General features: G+C 39.9%; 1 protein-coding gene across 1 annotated transcript in view; it reads right to left on the bottom strand.

Annotated features, from left to right (window-relative positions):
* LOC104548012 (disks large homolog 2) overlaps nt 1–27972 on the bottom strand; it is a gene marked incomplete at both ends in the record, with an annotated part of 122807 nt that overhangs the window by 49095 nt on the left and 45740 nt on the right. The window contains 3 exons of the mRNA XM_010193913.1: nt 4680–4821; nt 8588–8732; nt 21278–21414. Of these exons, the coding sequence (XP_010192215.1) occupies nt 4680–4821; nt 8588–8732; nt 21278–21414 (424 nt within the window). The remainder of the gene's footprint in view (nt 1–4679; nt 4822–8587; nt 8733–21277; nt 21415–27972) is intronic.

Raw genomic sequence — 27972 nt, 5'->3', positions numbered from 1 at the left:
CACCTGCGCTGTGGCAGTGGTTGGTAGAGGGTAGCCACTGCTCTTCCCTTATCCATGCATCAGGAAGGGCAGCCAGGTTGGACAAGCACACGATTTGCTTTTGGTAAATCTATGCTGACTACTCCAATTACCTTGTGGTCTATTAAATGCCCATCAAAGATGTTGTTGAGTTCCTCAACTTTTTCTATATAGTCTGTGGTTGCATTGTCTTCCACTGTCCCATTCATCAGTTTTTCCCTTAATCAAATTTTACCTTCATTTTTGAAACTAGCACATCTGCAGAATCACTTTTTGTTATCCTTTGTGACTCTCGTTAAGTCTTAGCTCAAATCAATCAGATTTGTCATATAGCACTCCAGTAATACTTGTCTACATCTTGCATTTTAGGTCATCAGAAAGCTCTTTGCCCAGCCAAAAAGGCTGCCTACTGAATCCCTCACCTTCAGCATGGTTCATTCCAGGGTTCTTACTAAATTTTATTTAGAAATCATGCATCTTTAATGGACCCTGTATTTCTGTGGCAGCATCCCAAGAAATCTTGCTTAGCCATTCTCCAAAAAGGCTGAAGTCTGCTCTTCTGAGGTCTACAGTCATAACTCGCTGTCCTTCCAGACTTCCTTTGAATCATGAACTGAACCAACTCATGGCAAGTGGAGAATTATTCCTGTTTCCCCCGTCTAGCAGCATTAGGAAATTGTCAGCAACAAAATCAAGTAATCTCCTGCATTGCCTGCACAACACTTCAATCTGACTAGAAACTAAAAGAAATACTTACAGAATGATGATGATGATGATGGTTGTATTGATACAGCTACTTGGCATTTAGCTTTTATCCACTTCTGATCCCACATTCTACTAACATGAAATTGTGCTATTTTAGTGAAATTTTAGAAGGTGGCAATCTTTATAAAAATACAGGAAGGCAAAGCTTCCATCTCAAATGAATTTAAAATGAATCCATCCAAACAAAATATGTGAAGTCAGTCATATGAGTCTTTAACAAAAGCATAGAAGAATATAAGTCCAAGTAGAAATGGGATCATCTCTTATCAGTCTTTAACAAAATATTGGAATTAATCCATCCAAACAAAAAGTAAATTATGTCCATCACTGACAGCAATTTGGACTAATATTATACGTTTTTTTGTCATTTTGTTAAAGATTGAATGTAAAAAAAAGTTCAGTAATTTAAAGACAATTCCCAGCTTCATTAGACCTTTTGGTTGGAGGTGATTTGTTACTTTTCTACCCTCTGTGCTTGGATTATGTTATTTTTTTCCCCATAGATTTATCAATTAGAAGTTGTATCAATTTTTTTTCAGATGCAAATTCAATATCAGAACAGAAAAGGCAAGATTTTTTCAACGGATGTACTTATTTTTGTTGGGCAAAATACAAGTATTTAGGTAAAAAAAATTAGAACTGGAATAAAAAAAGAGAAAAGCAATACAGAGAAGCAAGAGAAAGTGGACAAGTTAAGTTGGCTGCTCTACCATTTAAACTTTACCAACAGACTCATTCTAGGAAGTAAGTTAAAAGAAAGCTTGTCATCAGCCTCACTCAAATCATGACATTGCAAAAGCCTTTTACAGTGGAGAAGTTACTGTTTTCAACATTTTTAGCTGGCATAAATGAAGATCTGCCAGAAGTGTTGCCATATTATGACTGCACGGGTAATAAATTTTCTTATGTGAACACCATATAAAATAGCTTTGAAAACCGACTATAGCAAGAACCAGGTAGTTTTAATGGAAAGCACTGCAGTAGTTGGCAATCATCCTAATTATAAAAAAGTACGCGAGGAAACCTAATTATAAATGCTGCAATCAAGGGATCTACAGGTTTCACTAAAATTATCGCTGTGATTATCAACTTCCCAAAAGATTTTAAATCTTTCTGAACTGGTCAGCAACAAAGACTTTCCAAATATCTTCTTATTTCCATGGCAGACTCATCAGCAAACCCTATGGCATTGCACAGAAAAAGTGCATTCACTAATCTCAGTTCATAACTGTGAAAATCACTGTGAAAATTAAGTGTGGCATTTTCAATAGTCCCACTTGAATTGATAGGCAGTAATTAGCTACATGGACATTAAAAAATAAAGTCCCAGCATCATTCAAGGGTTAAATTGTTTGGTTTTGAAGGCCAGAGCTTCTTAGTCATTGCAGTCAAAGGAGAAATCTGGTCTCTGGCTCTTATTTGGGTGTTTCTTAGGTAGTGCTGTATGATATATGTCCAGTGAGGAAATGCAATGGCAAGAAATGCCATTTTTCTTATGACTACATTCATTTTATCTTTGTGCTTTTGTACCTTGGGTATCAGTGTAGCATATAAGATATTATCCCTAATATAATTATGCTCATAATAGTCTCCTCCCTTTCAATAGGTCAAAGTAAATGCTTGTTTAGAACGATGAGATTTTAATCTGATTTGCTCTGTTGCATCCAGAGTCTGCTCCTCTTGCTCAACACCTTTATTCCTGCCAGTGGCACACGCCTCCCACAGAAGGTGACGCTTGTAGAGTCAGCCTCTCCTGTCAGTACTGCCAATGCCAGAGCAGACTTCAGGTATCAGACTTTCATTAGACAACGCACTAATTTGGGAATCCAGATACAAAGAAGAACACAGGAGAGGAGTATTTCACAGGATATATATGGTTTCTCTGTGCATTCATTTTTTCCCCCTAATAACACAAAATGGACATTGGTGTGAACATCTCAGTCAAGAACTGGACTTTGGCTGGCTTTACTGTCAGGAGCTAAACCAGCAAAATTATCTTGTGTAAAAACGAACTACAAATATCAGGATATGAATACATCTTTCTACATAAAAAGATCAAAAAGACATACTAATTAATTTGAATATATATCCTGCATAGTTCTTTGAGCAGGTACACTTTCTACCGGATACCAACAAAACTAATGGACTACGACTGTCATTGCCTTCTCTTCTTATTCTCAGGGCAGCTTTTCTCCTTTTTTAGTATTGCTTCCTTCCCTTTTTGTGACTTGATCTTCTCCTTAACTATTATCTACTTTTAAAGTAGCATTTTTTTGCTGTTTTTAAAGTCTGCCAACTCTTTCTCAGTAATAACGGTGCTGACATCTCATTACAGGAAAAGAGAATTCAGGACTGCAAGCTTATTGACAAAGCCTTCACCTCTGTAACCCAGATACTATACTGGTATTCTTCCTATATGTGGGCATTTTAGAAATTATGAGGTCAGTATTAGCCCAGGTAAAGACTTGATGCACAATTTATTGAAATCAATGTTTTAACTATGAATTAAAAAATGTAATTTCTTTGAACCCTTTTGGAGAAAACTCGTCCTAATTGAATGTCTCATAAACTGAAGGAAAGCAATGTCAGCTTTACATCCTCAATCAAAACAAAGGAGAAATTCTTCTGGCCAAGACAGGGAAGCAAGGTGTGGTTTCCATACATTTATACTCTATTTAAACACTGTATCATGATGTAGTTACTCTGAATCTGTCTGATCCAACAAGTTTAGCAGCTTGAGATTGTAATTGTACGCAACAAGAAACCTGACATGCAAATTAGCAAGTTATGAAGCTGATGAATACATAAGTGGATGAGACTCTTTGGCTTGAGGTACACAGTAGGTCAGGTTGGATGACTGCAACAGCCTCCTCCCAGCTTCAAACACAATGAATTTATAAATACTGAAGCACGGAAAAAAGATTAATTTCTCATTTGCTGTGGCACTAGACATTATAATGAGGGCTCATTTTACAAACTTAACAACTGATGTCTTCTAAGTGAATGGTAGAGCTCTTCAAACAGACAGATAAATACACACTGTCTCACCAGTGACATTCATGTGGATCTAACATCAGATATAAAAGAGCCCTCCCAGCTTTTTCTTATGTGCCTTTTCTACCTGGAAATCAACTACATAGAGAAAATTCTGCTACCATACTTCCACATGGTAGTCTCAGTCCTTTTGGGATCATTAAAAAAACAGGATCAGAAGCAATTTCCAGGGTAATTTTGCTGATAATCACATCAAAGAACCCCTTTTCGAAAGGCATCAAGTGCCACTGCATAAACAGTTCCTTTTTAACCTCTGTGCTCCAACAGCAAACTCTTTGATATTAGGATTGCTTTAATGGTTAAGAAACTTTTTCCAGTTTCCCTCCTATATTTAGTCGCAGCCAGTTTACTCTTTTTTTCTTTCCTCATAGTGTTTACTCTCTGTTACATTTATCTTTCAATGTGTGTAACACAGAGCAATTGCAGGCTATTTCAGTCTCGCTAAATTAAAGAAGTTGGACCTTTCAGCGTGTACAGTCACAGACAGGTACAAGCGCACATACAGTCACTCCACCCACACATGTATGAGCCAGAGGAGTCACTCATCCCAAGATGTCCTATTTGTGTCAGTAAGGAACTATCATGTCTAATACATCTGTTAGGAAGCAGAAAATTTTGCTCAGTGCCACGCTGCTGGATTGCACCTGGAGAACATGGACCTCAGGTCAGCATTCATTCCTGTGGTCTTTCTCTTCGTTATCTTCACACCTGTAACAGTTTCAACTCATCTTCCCTTGTACATGGGTGAAAAGATGCTGTACTCTAGTGGAGGTGCACTGAATGCTTTACCAACGTCCTTTGCAACTGTCAGGAAAGGTAAGAAATAAAGAGAAGCCACTGACCTGGTGTAGTCGTCCTCCACAAGCATGTGCTTTGGAATGGGGGAGTATCTTCCCGGTGAGATAGGGGCCAGAGATGCCTTGTACTCTAAAGTGCCATTGTTTCCAGAAGAGAGTATATGGTTTTCCATCGGTGGTGAATAAGCTGATGGTAAGAATAAGCATTTCTCGTTAGCCACTTTCATGTTTGGTTAGATGTCACAAGAGCACCATTTTTCAGTTAAGTACCAAAACCATTCTCCTTGCCGTAAGTAACATCAAAAAGGACAGTCATTGCCTGAGAGAACTTAAAATGTGACAAGAAAGAATAAACAATTGGAATTTTCCTAAAAAGTAATAATACAAATATTAATAACAATACTTACTATTAAGAACAATAATAATAATGCTGGCTTATGTGCAGAAATTGACCCTTTAGAGGGGATCCGAATACAAAAGGATAGTTTGGGAGACAGGAAACATTTTCTTCAATTAGGACTGACTTGAAGAAGGAAATGTAAATAGGAGAGAATGAGATTTAAAGCACACTCCTCTTTGGCTCCAAGACACAGCATCAGGAGTAATATATTAAGAGCTCAATGCAGGGTAAGAGCAGAGATTTTATGTATGGCAAGAGTTAAGTATGGTGAAGATCTGAAGCTGTGCCAACATGGTGCCAAAATTCACAATATAATTGAAATTTCAGTACCAACACAGATGGTATTTAGATCACAGTAAATCTGCACATTTAAAGAATAAAGTGGATTGAAATCTCTTACATATTAATGATTAATAATGAAAATTACAGGACTGTGCTGTCTGATTCTGTATTGGCTCTGTGGGCTTTGTTGTTTGATTGCTTATTGCTATTCTGCAGTTGCAGGGGATATTTATGACTGAGAGATGTAATAATACTTGTATACAAATCTCTAGTTAATGTAATTAGAAAGGAGATGATAAATAGGAAAAATAATGATACGTGCTTCTGCAATGAGCCATGATTAATTTTCTCATGAGAAGAAGGCAGCTAAACTTTCTAGCATTAGTTTCAGTCTTTTTTTCAGATGCTGAGACACAGAATGTTTCAAGCAAAATATCTCTACAGGGAAAGGCCATTACCCGCACTGAAATACTCTGAACGTGTAGGTATGACGAACGGTTCCCTGAGGATAAATGAATTTGTATGCACCAACAGCCGAGGATGGGCTACTGCAAATCTTTTCAACCTTTACTCTCCCTCTGGAAATAGTTCTGTCTTCTCATACGCTGCTGATCTATAATCTGACATAATAAACCACACTGTTTTAGAACTCTCAAATTATGATTTGGGAAAGTGTTATAAAGCAGGAGATTGGATAGGGACATTTAGCATTTTCACTTCTTGGGGTTTGCTAAGATCCAGACCAGACTGCTACTGAACATCATGATTGCCATCTGTTGTAGCATTTGCTAAGTAAATAGGTATCCTCAGCACAGCTGAGTGAACCACCTGATGTGCATGTTACAAAACCTTTCCTTCTACTTGTATGTAGCATTCTGAACAAGGAGGATTATGGATATTCAGCTTTTCACACACAGAATCACAGAATGTCAGGAGTTGGAAGGGACCTCGAAAGCTCATCCAGTCCAACCCCTGCCAGAGCAGGATCACCCAGACCAGGTCACACAGGAACGCGTCCAGGTGGGTTTTGAATGTCTCCACAGAAGGAAACTCCACAACCTCTCTGGGCAGCCTGGGCCAGGGCTCTGTCACCCTCACAGTATAGAAGCTTTTCCTCATGTTCACATGGAACCTCCTATGCTCCAGCTTGCTCCCATTGCCCCTTGTCCTGTCATTGGACATCAGAGAGAAGAGCCTGGCTCCTTCCTCCTGACACTCGCCCTTTACAAATTGATAAGCATGAATGAGGTCACCCCTCAGTCTCCTCTGCTCCAAGCTAAAGAGTCCCAGCTCCCTCAGCCGCTTCTCAGCAGGAGATGCTCCACTCCCTCCATCATCTTTGTGGCTCTGCGCTGGACTCTTTCAAGCAGTTCCTGTCCTTCTTGAACTGAGGGCCCAGAACTGGACACAATATTGCAGGGAAGGAGAATCTCTCTGACCTACAACCAACCCTTCTGATACACCCCAGGATGGCACTGGCCTTCTTGGCCACAAGGGCAAATTGCTGGCTCATGGTCATCCTACTATCCAGCAGCACCCTCAGGTCCCTTTCTGCTGTGCTACTCCCCAACAGGTCAGACCCCAACCTGTACGGGTGCATGGGGTTGTTTTTCCCCAGATGCAAGACCCTATACTTGATCTGGTTTAATTTAATTAAATTTTTCCCCACCCAACTCTCAGCCTGTCCAAAGTTTTCCCTCAATTTAGTCAATCCACAGTAGCAACACTATGCAGAAGTGCAGAAAAATTTAAATCTCTAGTGGTTACTGGGAAAATGTGTCTTTCCCTGCCCCTGGTTGGCTTTTAGTGCCTCTAGGATCAAGTAGGAGATCAAGATGGGTATGGGTCAGTTGCTGATGCTCTTGTGAAAAATTAAACTGCCATCCAGTTGGTGCAGCTGGTCCCTGCTGGTAGTTGAACTCAAGGCAGACAGTTTTAATGAAAATTAAATAAAGAAAGGGAGTTTTGAGAATGAACTGTTTAGATGAACAGGCACCAGTGGCATAGAGAGCTGCAACTGAAATGTCAAGATCGCTGTGAATGAAAAGGGAATGGAAATGCCTGGGTATGGGCGCCAGGAGGACTGGCAGGAGGGGTATAAGAAAGTATTGATAGCACCTAGATTCATCAATAGGTCACCAATACTCAACTTAACTACATGTAACTTGTCAGGAGAGCCTACACCCAAACTAAAACAAAGACTCAAACCGATAGGAGGTGATGGCAGGAGATAAAGACTTGACTGGAGCCTAGGACACTCAGATAAAGAGACAAAAGGGAAGTGAGGAAATCCTGAAGACCTGCATAGGTGGGACTGATGGGAGAGACAGAAGATCCTAATTGCTGTCATTTCCTTAAGGGTACAAAGAGCTCATCAGTGAGGAGGTTTTCAGCCTAAGAAGAAGGTGTATGTATGATAGGCACTCCACAGCCACCCACTCTTGTACTTGGTCGTCTCAGGGAGTCCTGCTGATGCACCTGGATGCACGCCATTCCACCTGAATGCTGGACATGAGCCTACATGATTTTGGGTGCATGCAAATGACAGCCTGACTGAAATCAGTTTGTTTTAAAATAAAACTGTCTTCCCCTCCTGTGAGAACCTGCATTGAGCTTTACTTTATTGCTTCAAAAACTTTTCCTACAACAGAGTGTACATTGAATGCAAGGACAAATGAGGCCTTGGTTCTCAGAGAAAAAAACAGCAGATTAACATATACAAAATTAATGGACAGACAGGAACAATAATTTAGAAATTGCATATACACAGAAAATAGGTAAATATTAGTTACTAAAGCAGTGATTTTTTTACCTTCCAAGTAAATATTTTATTCAGATATCGTATATATTTTTCTCAGGCTTTTCAATAAGTTTATACAAGATGGTTTGCTGCTTATTCCAACTTTTCAGTAGACAGAGGACTCCACTCTACAAATCTAATCATATTTCAAAATACATCTGCAAATACTTATCACTGTAATTGTCACAAGAGTTACAGTTCAGTCTGATCCCCTGGACAGTGGCTAATTGGAATCAGCACAGAAGCACATCAGCTGCATTGCTACTTTTGCTGCAAAAATACTTCAGTAGAGGTATATTATTTGGAATACTTGATACGTATAGCATGCTTAAGTGGCAATAAACATCTCATTTTTGTAGCCTTTCAAGCTGTTTCATAAACTTCAATGGGGTACTTCGGACAAGCTATGAAAAAAGCCACAATCATCTGACAAACTTATTTCCTACAGAATGAGCTGCAAAAATCACTTACAGTGAGTAATATCTGGTGGGCCATAAGGATCGGTCATGTAAATGGTGGTGGGCTTTCCGACTTTCAGATACACTACATCGGATGTGTTCTTCAGTATCGCTACTGCCTCTTCATGGGTAACTTCTTCTAAACTGTAATTATTTACCTTAAAGGAGAAATCAGACAGGTGGATTGGAATGCAGAAATAGACACCAAAAAATGACACTGTCTTGCAGTTATCACAGTATTGGGAAAAATGCTGTAGAAAAAGAGCACTGAGGATTACAGAAGCAGTATTAGAGTATGGTAGAAAATACAGTTCTCTTAATACATGCATATTCAAAGACTGATGTAGCAGTGTTGGTAGTATAATCATAATGGGTCGAGATGGCACTTGGTCTTCTCAGTAGAAAAATCCTTTGTGATATTCTGCTACCAGTATAATCATTAACATAAAAGTAATATTTAATAACAATACAGTAATTTTTAATATTAATAATTTCAAAACTTAACGCCCACACAATTTACAGAAACTGCCTATGTTATTTGACCTATCAAGATGAACTGTCCAAGTTCATCTCAGCATGCATGGCTGGGACCTCAGAAATACTTAAGACCCCCAAATCCTCCCATTCCTGATATGACATTGACTATTGAAATAATAAGAGGTATGGAGTGGCATACATAATAAAGGGCTGCCTAAGAGGGGCAGCAATCTTGGCTGTGGATGTTGTTTACCTGGACTTCAGTAAAGCTTTTGATACTGTTTTGCACAGCATTCTCATGAACAAACTGCTTGGCCAAGGCGTGGACAGGCATATGCTCTGCTGGATCAAACAGTGGCTGGATGGCCAGGCCCAGAGAGTGGTGGTGAATGGAGTTAAACCCACCTGGTGGCCAGTCACGAGTGGTGTTCCCTAGGGCTCAGTTTTGGGGCCATTCCTGTTTGACATCTTTATCAGTGATGTGGATGAGGGGATTGAGTGCTCCCTCACTAAGTTGGCAGACGACACCAAGGTAGATGAGAGTGCTGATCTGCTAAAGGACAGAAAGGCTCTCAAGAAGGACCTGGACAGAATGGATCCATGGGCCAAGGCCAGTTGTATGAGGTTCAACAAGGCCAAGTGCCAGGTCCTGCGCTTGGATCACAACAACCCCATGGACGCTACAAGTGTGGGGAGGAATGGCTGGAGAACAGCCTGGCAGAAAAGGACCAGGGACTTCCAGGCAGAAAAGGACAGCTGACTGAATACGAGCAATCACTGTGTCCAGGTTCCAATGGCAACCTGGCCTGCATCAGAAATAGTATAGCCAGTAGAACCAGAGAAGTGATTGTCCCACTGTATTCAGCACTGGTGAGGCCGCACCTCGAATACTGTGTTAAATTTTGGGTGCTGCAGTATGAGACTGACATCGAGATGCTGGAGAGGGTCCAAAGAAGGGCAATGAAGCTGGTGAAGAGTCTTGACAATCAGTCTTACGAGGAGCAGCTGAGAGACTCAGGGTTGTTTAGTCTAAAGAAAAGGAGGCTTACCACTCTCTACAACTACCTGAAAGGAGCGTGTAGCAAGGTGGGAGTGGGTCTCTTCTCACAAGTTACAACCAATAGGATAAGAGGAAATGGAGTCAAATTATGCCAGGGGAGGTTTAGGTTAGACATTAGGAAAAACTTCTACACTGAGAACGTTATCAAAGCCTGGCACAGGCTGCCCAGAGAAGCAGTGGAATCACCATCCTTGGATGTATTTAAATGCCGTCCAGATATGGTGCTCGGGGGACAGAGATTAGAAGTGGGTATGGTAGAGTTAGATAACGGTTGGACTTGATGATCTTAAAGGTCTTTTCCAACCATGACAATTCTATGATTATATTAATTAAGAAAGGGCAGTGCTAGATGGGGAAAATGGCATTTTTCACTGTGAAAGTTTGTCAGTTTTCTGGAAGCACAAGAGAGAGACATTGAAAAGTAAGAGAATATAGAGAATATAGTACTAGATCTGTGCTTTATCACAAAAGACAAAACTTAACAAGAGCAAGGAGAGGCCTACAGATTAAATAGGGAAGGAAATGGTGGCAATAAGCCTTGAGTATTTATGTTCTACTCTCAGAAAAAGAAAACCAAAAGAAAAGTATCAGAAATGGTTTATTGTAGAGGTATACAAAATTTATACACAAAAAAATCGACTATAACTATAGAATATCAATAATAGGTTGTCCTCCTATAAACAGAATAGTGAATGGTCCCTGTCCCAAAAAGCATACATCCTTAACAGAGAAATTATAGGATAGAGGAAAGAAGGAAAGGAAGGTGTAGACATATGTAGTGTAAACCAATGGAAATCACACAATCACAGTATATATTGAGTTGGAAGAGACCCATAAGGACCATCAAGTCAAACTCTGCTCCTTGCAGGACTACCTAGAACTAAACCATATGACTGAGAACATTGTTCAGATGCTCCTTGAACTCTGACAGGCTTGGTGCCGTGACCACTTCCCTGGGGAGCCTGTTCCAGTGACCTGCATTTAATCGTGAATGTCATATGTGAAACATTTTATTGTGATTTAAAGTGCCACCCTCCAACTTCTACAGTTATTGCAAGGCTTCCTTGCAAAGCTTATACAAGATGGAAGAAAGAGAAGCTCCTCGAATATAGCATAACATAGTACAGCAGTAAAAGGGTTTGGTAACTGAAAAGACATCCAGATATCATGAACAATTGAAGGACTCTTCATACCCAGCCAATTTCATCAACACCAAGAGAGAGAACGATTACTACTGGACAGCACTGCTAAATGTAAGGATCCTATTTAAACTTCGTTCCTTGTATAATGCTCAGACTTGGTTTTAAGGTTAGTTGAAAGATGTCATGACAGGCATGTTATGACAATTTGACATGAAGAGCAATGACACAAGCTAACACTCAGAAGAGAGTTGCTGACACTGTATTCTGTATATTGACAGGTCTTCTATTTAAATTAAAATCTGATCCCTACCTTCTACGAATTTTGCTGGGTTTTTTTGTTATGAGCAGCAGTAACGTACATATTCATTTTTAGTAACTAAATGTCTTTTAAATTACTAGGCTGATAACAAAAAGTGACTGAAATGAAGCCTTTGTTTTCATATTTCAAAACTGCCAAATACTGAAGATTCACACTTCTGGAAATATGACTGCACAGTAATCCTTTACCTTCTCTTCTGCCCACGCTGTCTGTACATTGTATCTATCCTGTTGTGTTTCATACTAACTGCAAGCTTTTTGAAGTAAAGAAAACCTCACATAATAAACTCCCACTATACCGCTGCCGTAAAGAAATATTCTTAGTAATTCATTATGTTTATCTTTATATGCTATAAGATTCTAGAGATCATTGCAACGTTTATATACACTGATATTTTTTTTCCTCATTTCTAGCATATATGTAAGCTTAAGTGTGCAGAAAATTGTGGAAAACTGAAATATGTATAGCTGGAACTTGGTAAAACTGGAAAGAAGGTAACGCATGAGTTCAATCAAGACACGAAGGATAATGCCAGAGAAAAGATGCTGGAAGGAAATTTGTGCAGAGCAAAGGACCCTTCAAAGTAAACAGAGTTCTGCTATAAAAAGTATTCCAGCAACATATAACAAAATTGCTGTTCAAACTCATCTCAAATATATGGAAAATTAGAGGTTTTTTATCTCTAGAGAGAGCACTCCTAGAAAGGAAGTTTGCTACTTACTAACTTTGGCCTGGACTGCTCAGTTCTCAGTAAACAAGGAAATAAAGACAGGGTCAATGTACTTTAAGAGCAAACAAACAGAAAACTCGCAAATTAATAAATAAAGATGTTGATTCATCCATTAAGACAAAGATTCTCAGTGGTGCCATAAGGTCTATTTTAAATATGATATTTTTGAGAAGGAGATTAAATCCCTTTCCTTAGTCATTGCCAACATCAATTTAGAATTCTAGTATACAAAATATACTGTGCATTTCCCAGTTTCCTTCAGAAGGCAGCCCTTGCTTTGGACCTACACTTCCCATTAATACTAACATATGCATGTATCAGTATCTTTTCTACTTTTTGATCATAAAATGATGATTACAAATAAAGACATCTGTATGTATTCTGAGATACAAAAATAACAACCTGGATACATTGAAGAATTATATTATTCAGCTCCCTAGATATTGTTGCAAGATGACTGTAATATGTAATCTGGGTATCTTTGGATAATGTTCTTCAAAACATCTCTAAAGATGGTGATTGTTAGGAAATAAGATGTTGGTTTTTTACGGTAAGATCTATATAAAGAGAAGAAACTCTCCAAATCTTCAAGAGAGACTATTTCTTGAATTTATTCTTGTTTCCATAAAAGATGTCAATTTTAACAGAATTGCAAGTACTAAATCTGGCTTTTTCAGTGGTTGTGGCAGTCAATGCATGATATGAAAGCTTCACTTCCTGCTGTTGAGATGACCTTAGCAGAGCAGGTGGTTGGAAAAAAAAGAGTTGAGTTAGAAGTAAAGAAGATGAGGAGTGGGAGATGCACACAAAATAGGAAATCAATGCTAAACAAGGAATTTCTCTGAGCGGTCAGTTTAGCTACAAAAGTCTGGTGCTTGAGCCACAAAACGCTGTTACGGGAGCCAAAGGAGAGGAGTCCAAAGGAAAACAGGCATGGAGCAAGTAGGGCTTTTCTGATGGGAAAAGTTCCATATGCAGAAAATTTAGATAGGCAAAGTAAAAAAGAAATTAGGAAAGCTGTTTCTTTAAAGAGAAAGCATATGATACAAAGATACTGTTATTACAGAAAAAGAATAAAAGCAAGAAATAACATAGCAATAGAGAAGGAAATTAAAGATGTAAGTCCAATCAAAGAAGCTATTTGAGTGATGGGGGAAATAAATAAGAAATGTTGCCAAAGAGATATAAAAAGACTGGCATGTTTCTTCCTAAATAGCATAATCAAGGCAATGAAGTGTAAACCTAAGCAAGAATTATCTTATTTGGAAGTTTTCCTAGATTCATATTGGAAAACAAAGGCACTGAAAAGCAGAATCCCCCAAATGGCTGTACAAGTGCTCTAAAGAATAGCTCCATTCACTACAGCATAAGCTGATAACAGAATGAAAGCTCTGGAGGAATAAGACTTGTCTTATTTAATTTTCTTTTCTTTAAAGGAATTCATTGGGTTCCTCTATTGATTTAGGGCAAGAGAGATTTGATTCACTCAATGAATGAGACAAAGAGGTGCTCTTTACCTTGCGACTGGTAATGTTTGCTTTTGTGTAATGCTCTGCTTTTCATTCAGAAAGTGGATTTTCCTGAGTGAACCCTGAGTGAACATTTGCCAGTGAACACCTGTGATGTGCCAGCTGTAAATCTAGAAAGCCAATGGCCTTTATTAAAACTCACCATGATATAAAAGCCTGTGAGAGGTGGAAGGTTTTTCTGTGCTGAAAATCAACCATTTGTCCTAAGGATGTAAATCTGTTTAGATGGACGAAGAATTTATAATCCCATAGACTCCTGAGTCAGTTGCACAAGTGCAGGACTATGAATAGAAAAAACTGTCTGCCTTCACATGACACAGTCAGTTAATTCCCCTGAAATTACCTTGCTTAGCCTTTGAATAGTTATGGGCTAAGTGTCCTAAACCAGATCTGTTTTTTGCAGAAAAATTCACAGACAAAAACAGCTTCAAGCAGTGTAGTGCATACGCAGTGCAAGTGGCACAGTACTATATTGGCCCATCAATTTTCAATCCCAGTTGACACTGATTTTGGTAATAAAAAAAATGTTTTTAAGGCTAATGATGTGGCAAGATGATGATACAACTGTGAAGGAACAACTCAATTAGAGTGTTATTAGAAAGAATAAATTAGGGAGCTTATTGCTGAGGTACAATCATAGAATCATAGAATCCCAGCATGGTTTGGGTTGGAAGGGACCTTAAAGCTCCCCCAGTCCAACCCTCATGGGCAGGGCCCCCTCCCACCAGCCCAGGCTGCTCAAAGCCCTGTCCAACCTGGCCTTGGACACTGCCAGGGAGGGGGCATCCACAGCTTCTCTGGGCAGCCTGGGCCAGGGCCTCACCACCCTCACAGTAAAGGAAGATTTCCAAAATAAATCCAAAGATTTATCATAGAAAACCTATGTTTCAATGCTAGATAAAACATTACAAGACTGGAGTTAACGACAGTGTAAATCTGGTTCAGAGCCCAGTGCGGCGTCAGGATGCAGCCACTGAACCCCCTGAGCTGGTTCAGTACTGGTTCACTCTTCACCTCAGAGTATATATTTTCCAGTGTGTTTCCTTTTTGACAGTCAGCCACTACAACCCACAGATCAGATGCTACCTGTCCATGCTGTTTTCTTCCATTTCTTCTAACTGGGTAATGCCTGCACAAGGAGAAAACCACAGCAAGAGGGTCTAGATGAGGTGACATCCATACTACAAATGTTTTAAGGGGGTTAGTTTGGATTACATCTTGTCTGGTTCTGCAGACTGAATACCTTTTTGGACATGCACTGCCATGTGAATGCATTTTCTGCAGTTTCATTTAAAAAATTGATTTTTGCTTCCTCAAAGATCATCCCACAAGACAGCCAAAACCACTTGGAATCAAATACTAAACTAGATGCATCTTAAATTATATGCTCTGATTACTTTAAAACGAACATGATCTTGCATCCACATAAAATCTGAAAGAAAAACATACTGATAGGAGCTTCCGTAAGGAAAATATCAACAATGGTGCAATCACAACTCCATCATGGTCCTGGTAAACCGCCAAATGATGATATATTTTTTTTTAGCACAGAATTATGTAGAGGGCAAGTCTGAATTTCTGGAAAGGAAGTTCCTGTATCTTCTGTTTTGGGCAAGAAAACAGAATCAGATTAAATCTCTTGGTATGTGAGTAACATCACTTTTCCTATAAGCATCAGCAGTCCCACAAAAGCCTGTTGACTCTGACAAGAAGCAACAGGCTAATGGATATAGCCCAAACATTGAACGTTTTTGGAGGGTCTTTTGAGCAAAGGACAGGGTTTTTAAAAGCTAATAGAATACTAAGATAAATATTTGCATAAATTTTCTTTTAAAGCCTAATGTTTTCAGAGTTTTCCCTGAAGAATACCTTGCTTCTAGCTATTAGTGTTGTTTCATGCAATAAAACCACAGTTTTATCCCGATTTCTCATTTATCTATTCTGGAGCTAAACTTTTCCAAAGTGAGATGATAGTTGCAGATAAAAATAAAGTCATTGCTGAGTGGTAATTACTTCTTAAAGCATTTCTTGACTCTTCTTGATCATCATTATCAATGAACTGGAAGAGGCAAGGCATGCCCTCTCCAGTTTGCAGATGGCACTGCCAAATACTGGAGGGCAGCGCTGCCATCCTGGATAGGGTGGAGGAAGGGGCCAACAGGAATTTATGATGTTCAACAGCGAGAAACAGTAAGTCCTACCCCTGGCACTGATAAATCCCCTTCAACAGCTCAAGCTGGGCACTGAAAATCTGGCAGCAGCTCTGTGGAAAAGTGCTTGGGGCTCCCGTTGGACAGCAAGCTGGATGTGAGCCAGTCGTGTGTCCTGGCAGCAAAGAGGTCAACTGCACCCTGGGCTGTATGAGCAGGAGCTGAAACGGGAGATCCAGGGAAGGATTATTCCCCAATAATCAACACTCCTTAGACTGCAGCTAGATACTGTGTTCAGTATTGGTCCCCTCACTACACAAAAGATGAAGAATGTGGAGCAAGTTCAGCAGAGTGCTATTGGGATGATGTATTTGGTTTGTGTGTGGCAAGCTTTTGGTAGCAGAAGAGCTACAGGAGTGGCTTCTGTGAGGAGCTGCTAGAAGCTTCCTCTGTGTCTGATAGAGTCAATGCCAGCCAGCTCCAAGACAGATGCACCGCTGGCCAAGGTCAAGCCCATCAGCAATGGTGGTAGCACCTCTGCAATAACATATTTAAGAAGGGGAAAAAAACTGCTGTGCAATAGCTGCCAGAAGAGAGGATTGAGGATATGTGAGGGCAGCAACTCTGAAGACACCAATGTCAGTGAAGTAGGAGGGAGAAGAGATGCTCCAGGCGCTGGAGCAGAGATTCTCCTGCAGCCCATGGTGAAGTCTGTGGTGAGGCAGGATGTTCCCCTGCAGCCCACGAAGGTTAATGGTGGAGCAGAGATCCAGCTACAGCCCATGGAGGACACCATGCTGGAGCAGGTGAATGTGCCCAAAGAAAGCTGTGACCCTGTGGAAAGCCTGCACTGGAGCAGGCTCCTGGCAGGATCTTTGGACTGGCCCAGGTTGCCCAGGGAAGCTGTGGATGCCCCCTCCCTGGCAGTGTTCAAGGCCAGGTTGGACGGGGCTTGGAGCAGCCTGGGCTGGTTTTGGGTGTCCCTGCCCATGGCAGGGGTTGGACTGGAGGAGCTTTAAGGTCCCTTCCAACCCAAACCATTCTGTGATTCTGTGATTCAATGACTCGTGACCCTGTGGGGGACCCACACTGGAGTAGTCTGATACTGACGGACTGCACCCTGTGGAAAGGCCCAATGCTGGAGCAGTTCATGGAGAACTGCAGCACTTGGAAAGGACCAACGTTGGAGAATCTTGTGGAGGACTGTCTTATCTAGGAGGGACCCCATACTGGAGCAGGAGAAGAGCTTGAGGAGGAAGGGGTGGCAGAGACAATGTATGATGAACTGACCACAACCCCCATGCCCCATTCCCCTGTGCTGCTTGTGGGAAGGAGGTAGAGAAATCAGGGATGAAGTTGAATCTGGTAAGAAGGGAAGGGTAGGGGTAAGGTATTTTAAGATTTTGCTTTATTTCTCATTACTCCACTCTGATTTGATTGGCAATAAATTAAATTGATTTGTCTGAGTGGAGTCTGTCTTCCCTACGACATTAATTGGTGAGTGATCTCTCCTAGTCCTTATCTTGGCCCATGAATCTTCCATTATATTTTTCTATCCCCTGTCCAGCTGAGGAAGGGGACTGGAAGAGCATCTTGGTGGGCACCTGGTGTCCAGCCAGGGCCACCCACCACAGATGACTGGGGTTGGAGCACTGGTGAGGAGCAGTGCGGGGAGCTGGGCTTGTTCAGCCTGGAGAAGGGACACCTCTGGGGACAACTAACAGCAGCCCTCAGGGCTTACAAGAAGGTCATCAAGCCTGAGCTAAGCTTTTCAGACCAAGGTGTGGTAACAGGAAGAGAGACAACTGGCATATGTTGAAACAAGAGAGGGTCAAACAGATTATAACAAAAAGCAATTTCCTCATGAGATGTCAAGCAGTGGGACAGGTTTCCCAGAGAGGCTGTGCAAGCTCTGTCCTTGGAGGTTTTTGAGATTTAATTGGAAAAATTCTTGAGCAACCTGGTCTGACCCTGTAGATTATTATTGCATTAGCCTGTGGTGCTCTGTATGTGATTTCCATTTGCTCCCTTCCAAGGGAGAAGCCACCTAGCTGAGACACCCAGTGCAGTCGTATTCTCACCGCAGGCACTACCACCAGCAGTAGTAGACATTATTGCAGGCGCTACAGCCAGAATACAGTAAGGGAGCATTTTCCTCCTAGCTCTGTGTCTTCAGAGCAGAACTCTGGTCTGTTTCTTTCAGACATACCTAGATAAAACCACTGAGTTCTGTTTTTGGCTTGAGCTCTCTTGTGCTGCCTCCAGTAATTTTCCTACTGGGCACCTAAGGATTATCCTATGATGAAGCATTTTCCTATGGAAGGGTTCAGGATAATAAACTTAAAGTGCAGGTTCAGTGCCACAGAAAGCACAGACGTGCTAGTGGATTTCACAACAATCACAATGTTCAGTGTTCATATAATGCACCTTTCAAACACTTAACACATTATTAGCAATCTGTACTGAATAACAATAGTGTCATCAAACTGCAAAACGCTCATATTGCACCTACTTCTTTTACACTTCAATATTAATTCTGATTTTGCAGCATGTATTTTATTACATCTTAAATGTTAATGTACTTGGTTTGCATGTTCTTTGGGAGCTGAAAGTGCTTCACAGAAACTTATCAGAACAGATACAAAAGTGAAACAAGCCCCCCCAGCAGCTGCTGATCATTTTGGTATGATGACAAAACCTGGTAAATTTTATAGAGAAATGATGGAAAAAAAATAAAGATCAAGAAAGGATTCACTACTGAGAAGAAAAAAAAAAGAGAAAGTGTTCAAGTATATAATCAATAAAGAAGCAGAAGTAGGACCATATAAATGACAAGGGTAATATTGTGTTGATGTACTGCCAAAAGAAAGCAATGAATTCTTTCACTCACTTTTCACTGAGGAACATGAAGTAAAGGCCATGGAGTGACAGATACTTCACAAAGTAGAAGAAAAAAAGTATTACAGGCAAACAAGTTATAAAGAAATCAGAGTGTGTTGTTGGAGCGAACCAGAAAACATGACTGTAATCTGTATGAATATCAGAAATAGAATTTGATCTTGTAAACTTGTCTCCACTTTAGTTCTTAAGGTATACAGACAGGCAGCTGACTTGGATTTTCTTATCCAACATGGAAAAGTCTGGTCTGGAAGTACATGACCAGTGGAGAGCAATATTATGTTGTGGGTTTTTTGCTTATTTTAAATGCAGTGATAAAAGGAGATGACATTAAGAAAAGAACTGGTCCACACTGAAAGGAAAGCAGTGTAAAGATGAGACATCAAACACACTAAGAATGACTTAGGTTCATTTTCAGAGGTCAGATTCAGGAGTATAAACTTGTCACAGTGAAGAAACATCCATACCTGACTGCAATGAATCACAGGTTCAAGACTGAGAAGAGATCACAGAATCACAGAATGGTTTGGGTTGGAAGGGACCTTAAAGCTCCCCCAGCCCAATCTTCTATGGGCAGGGACACCCAAAACCAGCCCAGGCTGCTCCAAGCCCCATCCAACCTGGCCTTGAACACTGTCAGGGAAGGGGCACCCACAGCTTCTCTGGGCAACCTGGGCCAGTGACTCACTACTCCATATTAAAGAATTTCTTCCCAATATCTAATCCAAGTCTACTCTCTTTCAATTTAAAACCATTACTCCTTTTTCTGCCATTACATGTCGCTGTAAAAAGTTCCTCCCCAGTTTTCCTGTAGGCCCCTTCAGGTCCTGGAAGGTTGCTCTAAGGTCTCCCTGGAGCCTTCTCTTCTCCAGGCTGAACAGCCCCAACTCTCTCAGCCTGTCCTCATAGGGGAGATGTTCCAGCCCACTTAACAGACAAATCTTATAAAAATCCGAAAAGAATTAATTCATATGTAGTGGCACATAAAACAATTCTTTTTCTAGTCCAATTAATCTTGATGAAATTACACTGGAGATGGTGAATGCAGGGGGTTTGCATATTTTTCTTTTTTTTTAATATTTATTATTTATTACTTCAAGCAATTTGGAAGAAGTTAAGAGTAAGGTAAGAAAAATTTACAGATGACAAAAAAACTGTGAGAAATTGTCATCATGAAAAAAATAACTGTTGAACACAAGCAGATTTGCTACAAGGTGCAAAATAACAAAATAAGCTGCAACTTTGGCAAATATCATTATACATTTCTATAGGAAAATGAGCCAAAATTTCATTATACAACAGTGACTCGAATTCTGCTGTGCTGAGAACTTGCAGAGAAGGAAAGTCAAAGAACTTGTAAGTTCTAGTTTCACTTTGCTTTGATTTTGATAACACCATTTGATCCTTAAGCTGTTTTATCTACCCACTTGGGTTAATTAAGAAAAGCCAGTCACCAACCCAGCAGCCAAGTGCCCTTCCTGTTCTGTTCAATACTCTGTATAAAATGAACGGTCATCTTCCCATGCGACTGGAACACAGTGTCCCGAGCCAAATAAAGAAAACTTCAATTAGACACAGTTTTGCAGGCAGCAAAAAAAGGTCATGGCAACTTTTTACTGCTTAGATATCACATTAAAAAAAAGACTTACTGCAGTACTTTTTAATGGCACTTATTAAAAAAATATTTCTCTACTTGCTGAAATCTATGCAAATGCATTGATACGAATACAACGTGACAGATTAACTTCTGCTGATTCACCAAGGTCAGGATTTCCCCATTAAAAAAGAACTAAACAAACTCTGTGAGTGGGAAAGGAGTGTCTACAGGGAATGATGTATTAGCACTGAAGATATCAGGAAAAATTTGCTGAAGTGAAAGCCATCAGAAGAGTATTTTTCCTCAAGGAAAAAGATGGAAAACATATTTTTTTTGAGCATCTATATGGAACATATACATAGAGAACTCCTACATGTACTGAAATGTAGGTAGTAGTCCACTAAAAGGGGCTACACATGAGAGTTTAGTGGCATGTTTTCATATCTTTCAATTTTCTTAAAATGATCGGCGCTGTCATAACGAACAGTTGTCTACAACCTTCCTTTAAAGTTTTATGGCGCATTTTCACTTGTCACTAATATGCATAATATGTTTATTTTCTAGTTGAAGGATTGTCAAAGCAATACAACCCATTGCCTTCTTTTTGCAAAATCTTCTAATGCTTTTTAAACTGCAGTCTCAGAAATACACACAATGGGAAAATGAAGATAATGGAAATATAACTCATAGTTATTATAGAAGTTGTAATGGTTACCTCTAGTAAAATGTATGGTGAATGAAAGTCTCTGTATGAAACAATTCTTAGCTGAATAAAATGTGATTTAAATTGATCATACTTACCATAAGAAGTCTATCTCCAACCTGCAACCTCCCATCTTTCTGTGCAGCTCCTCCATCAATAATCTTGGTGACATAAATGCTGTTGTCCCCAGGGATGTGTTGGTTTCCCACCCCTCCTGCAATACTGAAACCCAGACCTGGAGAAGATATGGAAAGCAAAACATCAGCAACACAATATATAGCACTAAAAAGGAGTGCAAGAGTAGCATTTATTCAATTTACTGTACAATTACAGTATATTTTACAGAAATACAAATAACATAAGAGAAATGTACAATCATAGGCAGATAGACACAAAAAGTATTGAACCAGTGATGATTCTAAACCCATGGCTCGCACTCATCAGGGGCCAGTGCAGCCTATGCTAAGAATTCACGGCACAACTTGCCATGAATAGTTATAAAACTGTGAAGCTTAGGGTTTATTTCGTTGAATATTGGTATAAAATGCATCAGAGTCTATAAAAACAAAATTAAAGGTATTCTGCCTGTTCACAATTTGAAAAATAGTTGGAGAGGTGTACTGCAGCTTTTGCAAGTTTCTGTAGTACCACAGTGAAGGATTTATAAAAGGAAAGAGAAATGGTGTAGATATTTGGATTTAAATCTGCTTTGCATATTTTTTCTAAGACACAACTATCTTTGGCTATGGATACACAAAAAGAGCAACAGTCCTTTGTGCATATACAACTTCTGCTCAGTGATCTGTGAAATTCCTAAACAAACACTCAAAGAGCCAAACTTTGGAACAATGTCAGTAATAGATGCCAGTATGATTCAGGGAAAGGAAGGCAAAATAAACACGTTGGGGGAAGGAAAAAAAGGACAGTTTTAATGTTTTCCTACTTTTCCTATCCTCTGACACACTGCATAAACAGAAAAATCATTGCTTTCATTTATAATAACATTTTTATCCCTCAGTCAGAGAAATGACAGAAACTACTGTGCTTAATTTCCATAAAAATCTACTTCATACAGCTAATTTTTCATAGATCATCTAGCTAATGGGAACCTCCAGCTGAACAAATAAACTGTAACTAACAATAATCTGCTTAGATTATTGCTTCAACTAAGTATTTCTGGTTTAGCTGCACAGAAAATGCAGTTATACATATTTAGAGAATAATCACTACTTTTATCTATGAAATCTATGCTGTTGAGTTGTTCGTAAAACAAACAGGTTAGTAACAGCTTTGACCTGAGCAGTAAAATGCATGGTAAAAAATGAGATACCTGGAATTTGGTATTTCATAGCAAATTACCAGTCTTACTGCTAGGGCAATAAAACTGAAGGGAAGTTATAGTTAATACTCATGGGCTTTTTTAGCAGCTTTATGAGAACAGAGATAAGTTTTCCTGCATGAATGAAGTACTTTTTGCTCACATTATTTTCACTTGATCATTATTTAGCTTAATAAATATGCAAAGTTAGATAACATAATGGTCTGCTTAACGGATAACGCCAAAACAGTAAATTATGAAACCTCTGAATTTATATCTCAGATTGAAAAAGTACTTAATTAATTAAAATTATTATTAACAATCCAGATGAAGTTAATTCAGAAGTACGAGATAATTAAAATAGAGCTTTATTTAATTTCCAGCTAAAGGTGGTGATCACTGTTACTATGTATGCACTACTGCCAGGACAAGGATAAAAAGATTATGAATTCTTCAGAATTGAAGAATTTGCTCATTACCCGGGGATTAATAACAAAGAAGCAAAGATATCTTCTAAGAAAACATCAAGAATGGAAAATTTCCTTAAAACATTAGTTGTGGACAAGGAACAACGATTGAATAATGTTTACTTGTGACAAAATTCTCAAAATCATCATTTCTGACCCAAAACCCATTTGATTAGGTTACGGTATTGATCCTCCCTTTATTAACACTGTATGCTTGTAAAGGGCAAGGTAGGGCTATATAGCCATCTGCTTGTGCAAAGGGGTTCCCAATGCAATATAATGTATATATAATATATTCTATTTTCTGCTGTGCTGACTGAGATGCTGGTGCTTGCTGTTTGTTTGCATGGTTATATCCCAATCGGTGTATGAAACTGCAAAATCAGGGAACCAGAATGGGCTACCCCCATTACAAAAGTGAAGTTTATGATGATGAAAGGAGCATCTTTTTCTGCTTCTTTAGTCTCAGAAAATGAAGCTGCACTATAATGCATGGGGGTGAATTGTGTCTGCAAGCAGGGTCTGTCTTTGGGATCCAAACAACCAGTCCTGAGTATAAAAAGGTGCAAAAGAGCAGAACAAGACAGAGGGCAGAAAAGAGGGGAGAAAAGAGGGAGTGGGTGAGAGAGACAGCTGAGGGAGAGTTTCCATAGGTTTCCTACTGATGATAATCTAGTTTCATTGCCCAACCATACCTGCCTGCTCTAAAAGATTTCTTCTTGGGAAGAATGGAGCAACGACCCATTTAATTTCACTTCAATGACTTTTGCTAATTGCTAGGGCACCAATAAACTATGCTACAATCAAATTTTTCGGTAGGATTCATACGGCCAAGTGACATCAGGCAACTATGCTAATCATTTATGCTACCTGCATGATCAATTAAAATTAATTAAAGGCTTTTAAAGCATGATTCATTTCATCTCACACAGACATCTGAAAGAGAGGAGATGAATCACATTCTTGGGATCTGAAAGGCTGGGGGCTGGATGTGGGAAGAGGTGGGTGGAAGGATCAGTATTATCAAAATTCACAACCTGAGCTAAAGTCTAACCTCCATTTAGACCAAAGATTTCTGTTTCGTTTTAAGACCTTGAGATGCCTCCAGGGTGTGGGTCTCTCTTGTCACTAGCTATATCAGGTTACTCTCATACCAGATTCTTACTCTATTTTAAAAACAGAATCATTCAAACATTTGGGAACACAGGGAGCGAAATATGTTTTCTAAACTCGATTCTCTTCATTGCTCCATTGACTTAAAAAAAACCCAACAAAAAAAATAGCATATTTAATGAATCTTTTTGTTATTGATTCCTTTAGTTAGGAGGGTTTTGTCATCAGAACACAGAAGACTGCAAGTCACTTTGAGGAATGTCCTTCATTTCACTTCCTATTTTGCTCATGTCCAATCACCTTCACAGCCACATGTCAGCATGGACAGAGAGTCCAATTTCATATAATCTTAGAATTGTTAAGCTCAGAAAAGATCTTTAAGATCATCAAGTCCAACCATCAATCAAACACCACCATGCCCACTAAACCATGTCCTGAAGTGCCACATCTGCACTTTTTTAGCTTCTCCAAGGGTGGTGACTCTATAGCTTCCCTGGGCAGCCTGCCTCAACACTTGACCACTCTTTCAGAAAATACTTTTTTCCTAATATCCAACCTAACCCTCTCCTGGCGCAACCTGAGGCCATTTCCTCTTATCCTATTGCTATTCTTACTTGGGAGAAGCGACCCACACCCACCTCTCTAAAACCTTCTTTCAGGTAGTTGTAGAGAGCAACAAGGTCTCCCCTTAGCCTCCTCTTCTCCAGACTAAACAACCCCAGGTCCCTCAGCCATTCTCTATCATTCGTGTGCTCAGACCCCTCCCCAGCTCTGTTGCCCTTCTCTGGCCATGCTCCAGCCCCTCAGTGTCCTTCTGGGAGTGAGAGGCCCAAAACTGAACACAAGATTCGAGGGGCGGCCTCACCAGTGCCCAGCACAGGGGAAGGATCCCTGCCCTGCTCCTGCTGTCCACACCAGTGCTGGTACAAGCCAGGATGGTGTTGGCCTTCTTGGCCACCTGGGCACTCTTCTGGTTCATGTTCAGTCACTGCCAACCAACATCCCCAGGTCCTTCTCCTCCAGGTGCTCTCCAGCCACTCCTTCCCACACCTGTAGCGACCACGGGGTTGTTGTGACCCAAGGGCAGGACCCAGCACTTGGCCTTATTGAAGCTCATCCAATTGGCCTCAGCCCATTGATTCAGCCTATCCAGGTCCCTCTGCAGAGCCTTCCTACCCTCAGGCAGATCAACACTCCTGCCCAACTTAGTGTCACCTGCAAACTTGCTGAGGGAGCACTCAATCCCCTCATCCACATAATTGATAAAGATGTTAAACTGGACTGGCCCCGAAACTGAGCCCTGGGGAACATCGCTTGTGACCCACTGCCAACTGGATTTAATTCCATTCACCACATCTCTGTGTACAAACAATTCCTAATTGCTGGATTCTTGGATTTAACACTGACAAAGTGACCTGTTGAATGCAGAGTAACTTAGTGAAGCCACAAAATGCTCATAATAGAAATGTTAGGCTAGAAACACAAGAAATATGAATGGAAATAGGCATGTAAGCCTAGAAGAAAGACCAACATTAAAGAAATTATATGTATTAACAACACAGAACATTTGCAGGAATAAAACTAAAAATGAGTCACTTCTGTCAAGCCTGGACAGAACGTCTGGACTCTGTGAGTACCACAGCACAGGTGTCTGGTCAGCAGAAGACCCTATACCATAACAGTGGGATGCTGGCAGCAACGTTACAGCATGTGACATATGCCGTTCTCTTGCCTGCAAGCACAATAGGAAAGCAGATCATAACAAAAATAACCCACGTGTGTTTCTTAAATGAAGAGAAACAGGCAATAAGCAATAATCATTTGCCTTGTCAAAGACTCAGAAACAGAAGAAAGAAATATTCAAAGTAAAGGACCACCCCATAACAGTGGACTCCTAGAGGGTATAAAACTAGTTCAAAAAACTAGTCCATAGGTTTCAAACAAGAAAATGCCAAGACATGTGGAAAGGATTTGATGTACCATGTCCTTTGTGTGAGGATTGAGCCAGGCCACCTCAGCACATGCATCATGGGGCTTCTGAGGATTTGTATGAAATGAAGAGTGAACAAAATATATGAGAGAATGGCCATATATGGGTAACTTATTTGGGATTTCATGAACAAATATCACCCTCCTTTCCTGTATGATATCCCATTGCATTTTGCCACCATCATTTTCTACTGGTGTGTTACCAACTGATTTGTTCCAGACCACTGCATGAACTCAGATTTTATGAAAATGTTTCAGGCAGCAAAACAAGAAAATACAACCCAAAAGTCCCCAGGCAACAACTTGCCTGTCTGAGGACCCTCCCTGGCACTGCAAGCCTGGCTGTGCTGTGGGGCATCACACATTGACCATGCTTCTGTGAGCAACCAGACAAGGCAGTGAGGAACCCAAACTGAGGTAGCTCCTGTGATTCTACAGACCAGCCACTTCTACAACACTCCCTTACGAAAAAATATAGCTCAGTGTTGTTTTATTGTTTAAATTACTTAAACTTACAGAGTCAATATTTATATAGTATCTTTTTTTCCTCTGAAAGGATATTGTATTGATGAACATACCAATGAAATTATCAAACCTGGAGCAGTGAAGTCCAATCTGGCCTGATTTATCAAATTCCACTTGGAGGGAGGAAGGGAACTTGGGTAATATAAAATGCTTTGACTGATATCATTTGATTGACTTGTTTTGACAGGTACCACAGTTCTACCTAGTGCCATATGAATAAACAAACTGAAACAAGGTTAATTATAAAGAGAGGAGCAGCAGGGAGTATCTCCCCCTGCCCCTTTGCTCAAGTCTCTAGTTGCCAATTTTATATTTCCTGGAGGAAAGATATAGCACATATTTAAAAGCAGCACCACATAATTGTGGAAGTTTAATACACTCATTACAGCTGTGACTTACGGCTACTTGTCACTATTGACAGCAGTCCTTTATTATTTATTACACACAAATTGAAATACATTACAAAACAAAAACTAAAATATATTTCACAATAACTACACAAAGCTACATGGAGGAATCGATCTTCCTCTACAGAGCTCTCTCCTTCTTTGTTTCTCATCCCACGAATCAAATCCTGAGAAACTATTAATCCCAAACACTGGAAATTATCTATCTATCTATCTATCTATCTATTTTTCTATCTATCATTTATCTATCTATCTATCATCTATCTATCCATCTATCGATCGGTCGATCTATCTCCTTTGTCCTTTTATCTGTCTCCTAGATTCAAGTATCAATTTATCTCAGTTATTATAACAATTCCTATTCCTGACTCATGTGACAGCTTATACCAGAAGGACTTACACGAATAAAATTTGACTACATTTTGTTCTGTGGATGAAAAAGTCGATCCAAAGTACAGTATGATTCATAAAAGTTTAACTAATATTCATAACATACTTAAAAGCTGCCTCCTTTCATTGCCATCATTAATTCCCGTTTCAGACTCTGCTCCCAGATCACTTCAAAGGGCTCTTTTTGTAACCAACAATTTGATAATATCCTCAACCAGGAAAGAAAGCCTATTGTTATCTAGTGTTTCTTTCTAATGGCCTTGGGTTAAAAACTTCAAGCATCTTCCTTATTGTTTTGACATTTTACTGCAGAAATATCTAGTGTTTCTGGTTATTGCCCATTTGATGTCAGACAGAATCAAAATTATGTACAGTGCCACCAGGTAAGAAGAATATTATCTGAAACCACTTCACACAAGGAGAAAATTACTGTCCCCTTTACACTGGGTGTCATTACATACTCCTGCCTTCAGCTATTTACCCAGCGGTTTTTACACAATTCCTTTGTTCTTGCCCACAGCCATTTTTGTAGCCATTATTTTTCAATAATCCCTGCATTCTGGCTGCCAGTGCCTCACCTTTCC

The sequence above is a fragment of the Mesitornis unicolor genome, unplaced genomic scaffold, assembly GCF_000695765.1.
Source record: "Mesitornis unicolor isolate BGI_N332 unplaced genomic scaffold, ASM69576v1 scaffold14681, whole genome shotgun sequence".
NCBI classification, from domain to species: Eukaryota; Metazoa; Chordata; class Aves; order Mesitornithiformes; family Mesitornithidae; genus Mesitornis; species Mesitornis unicolor.
This window is presented reverse-complemented; position numbering and strand designations above follow the sequence as displayed.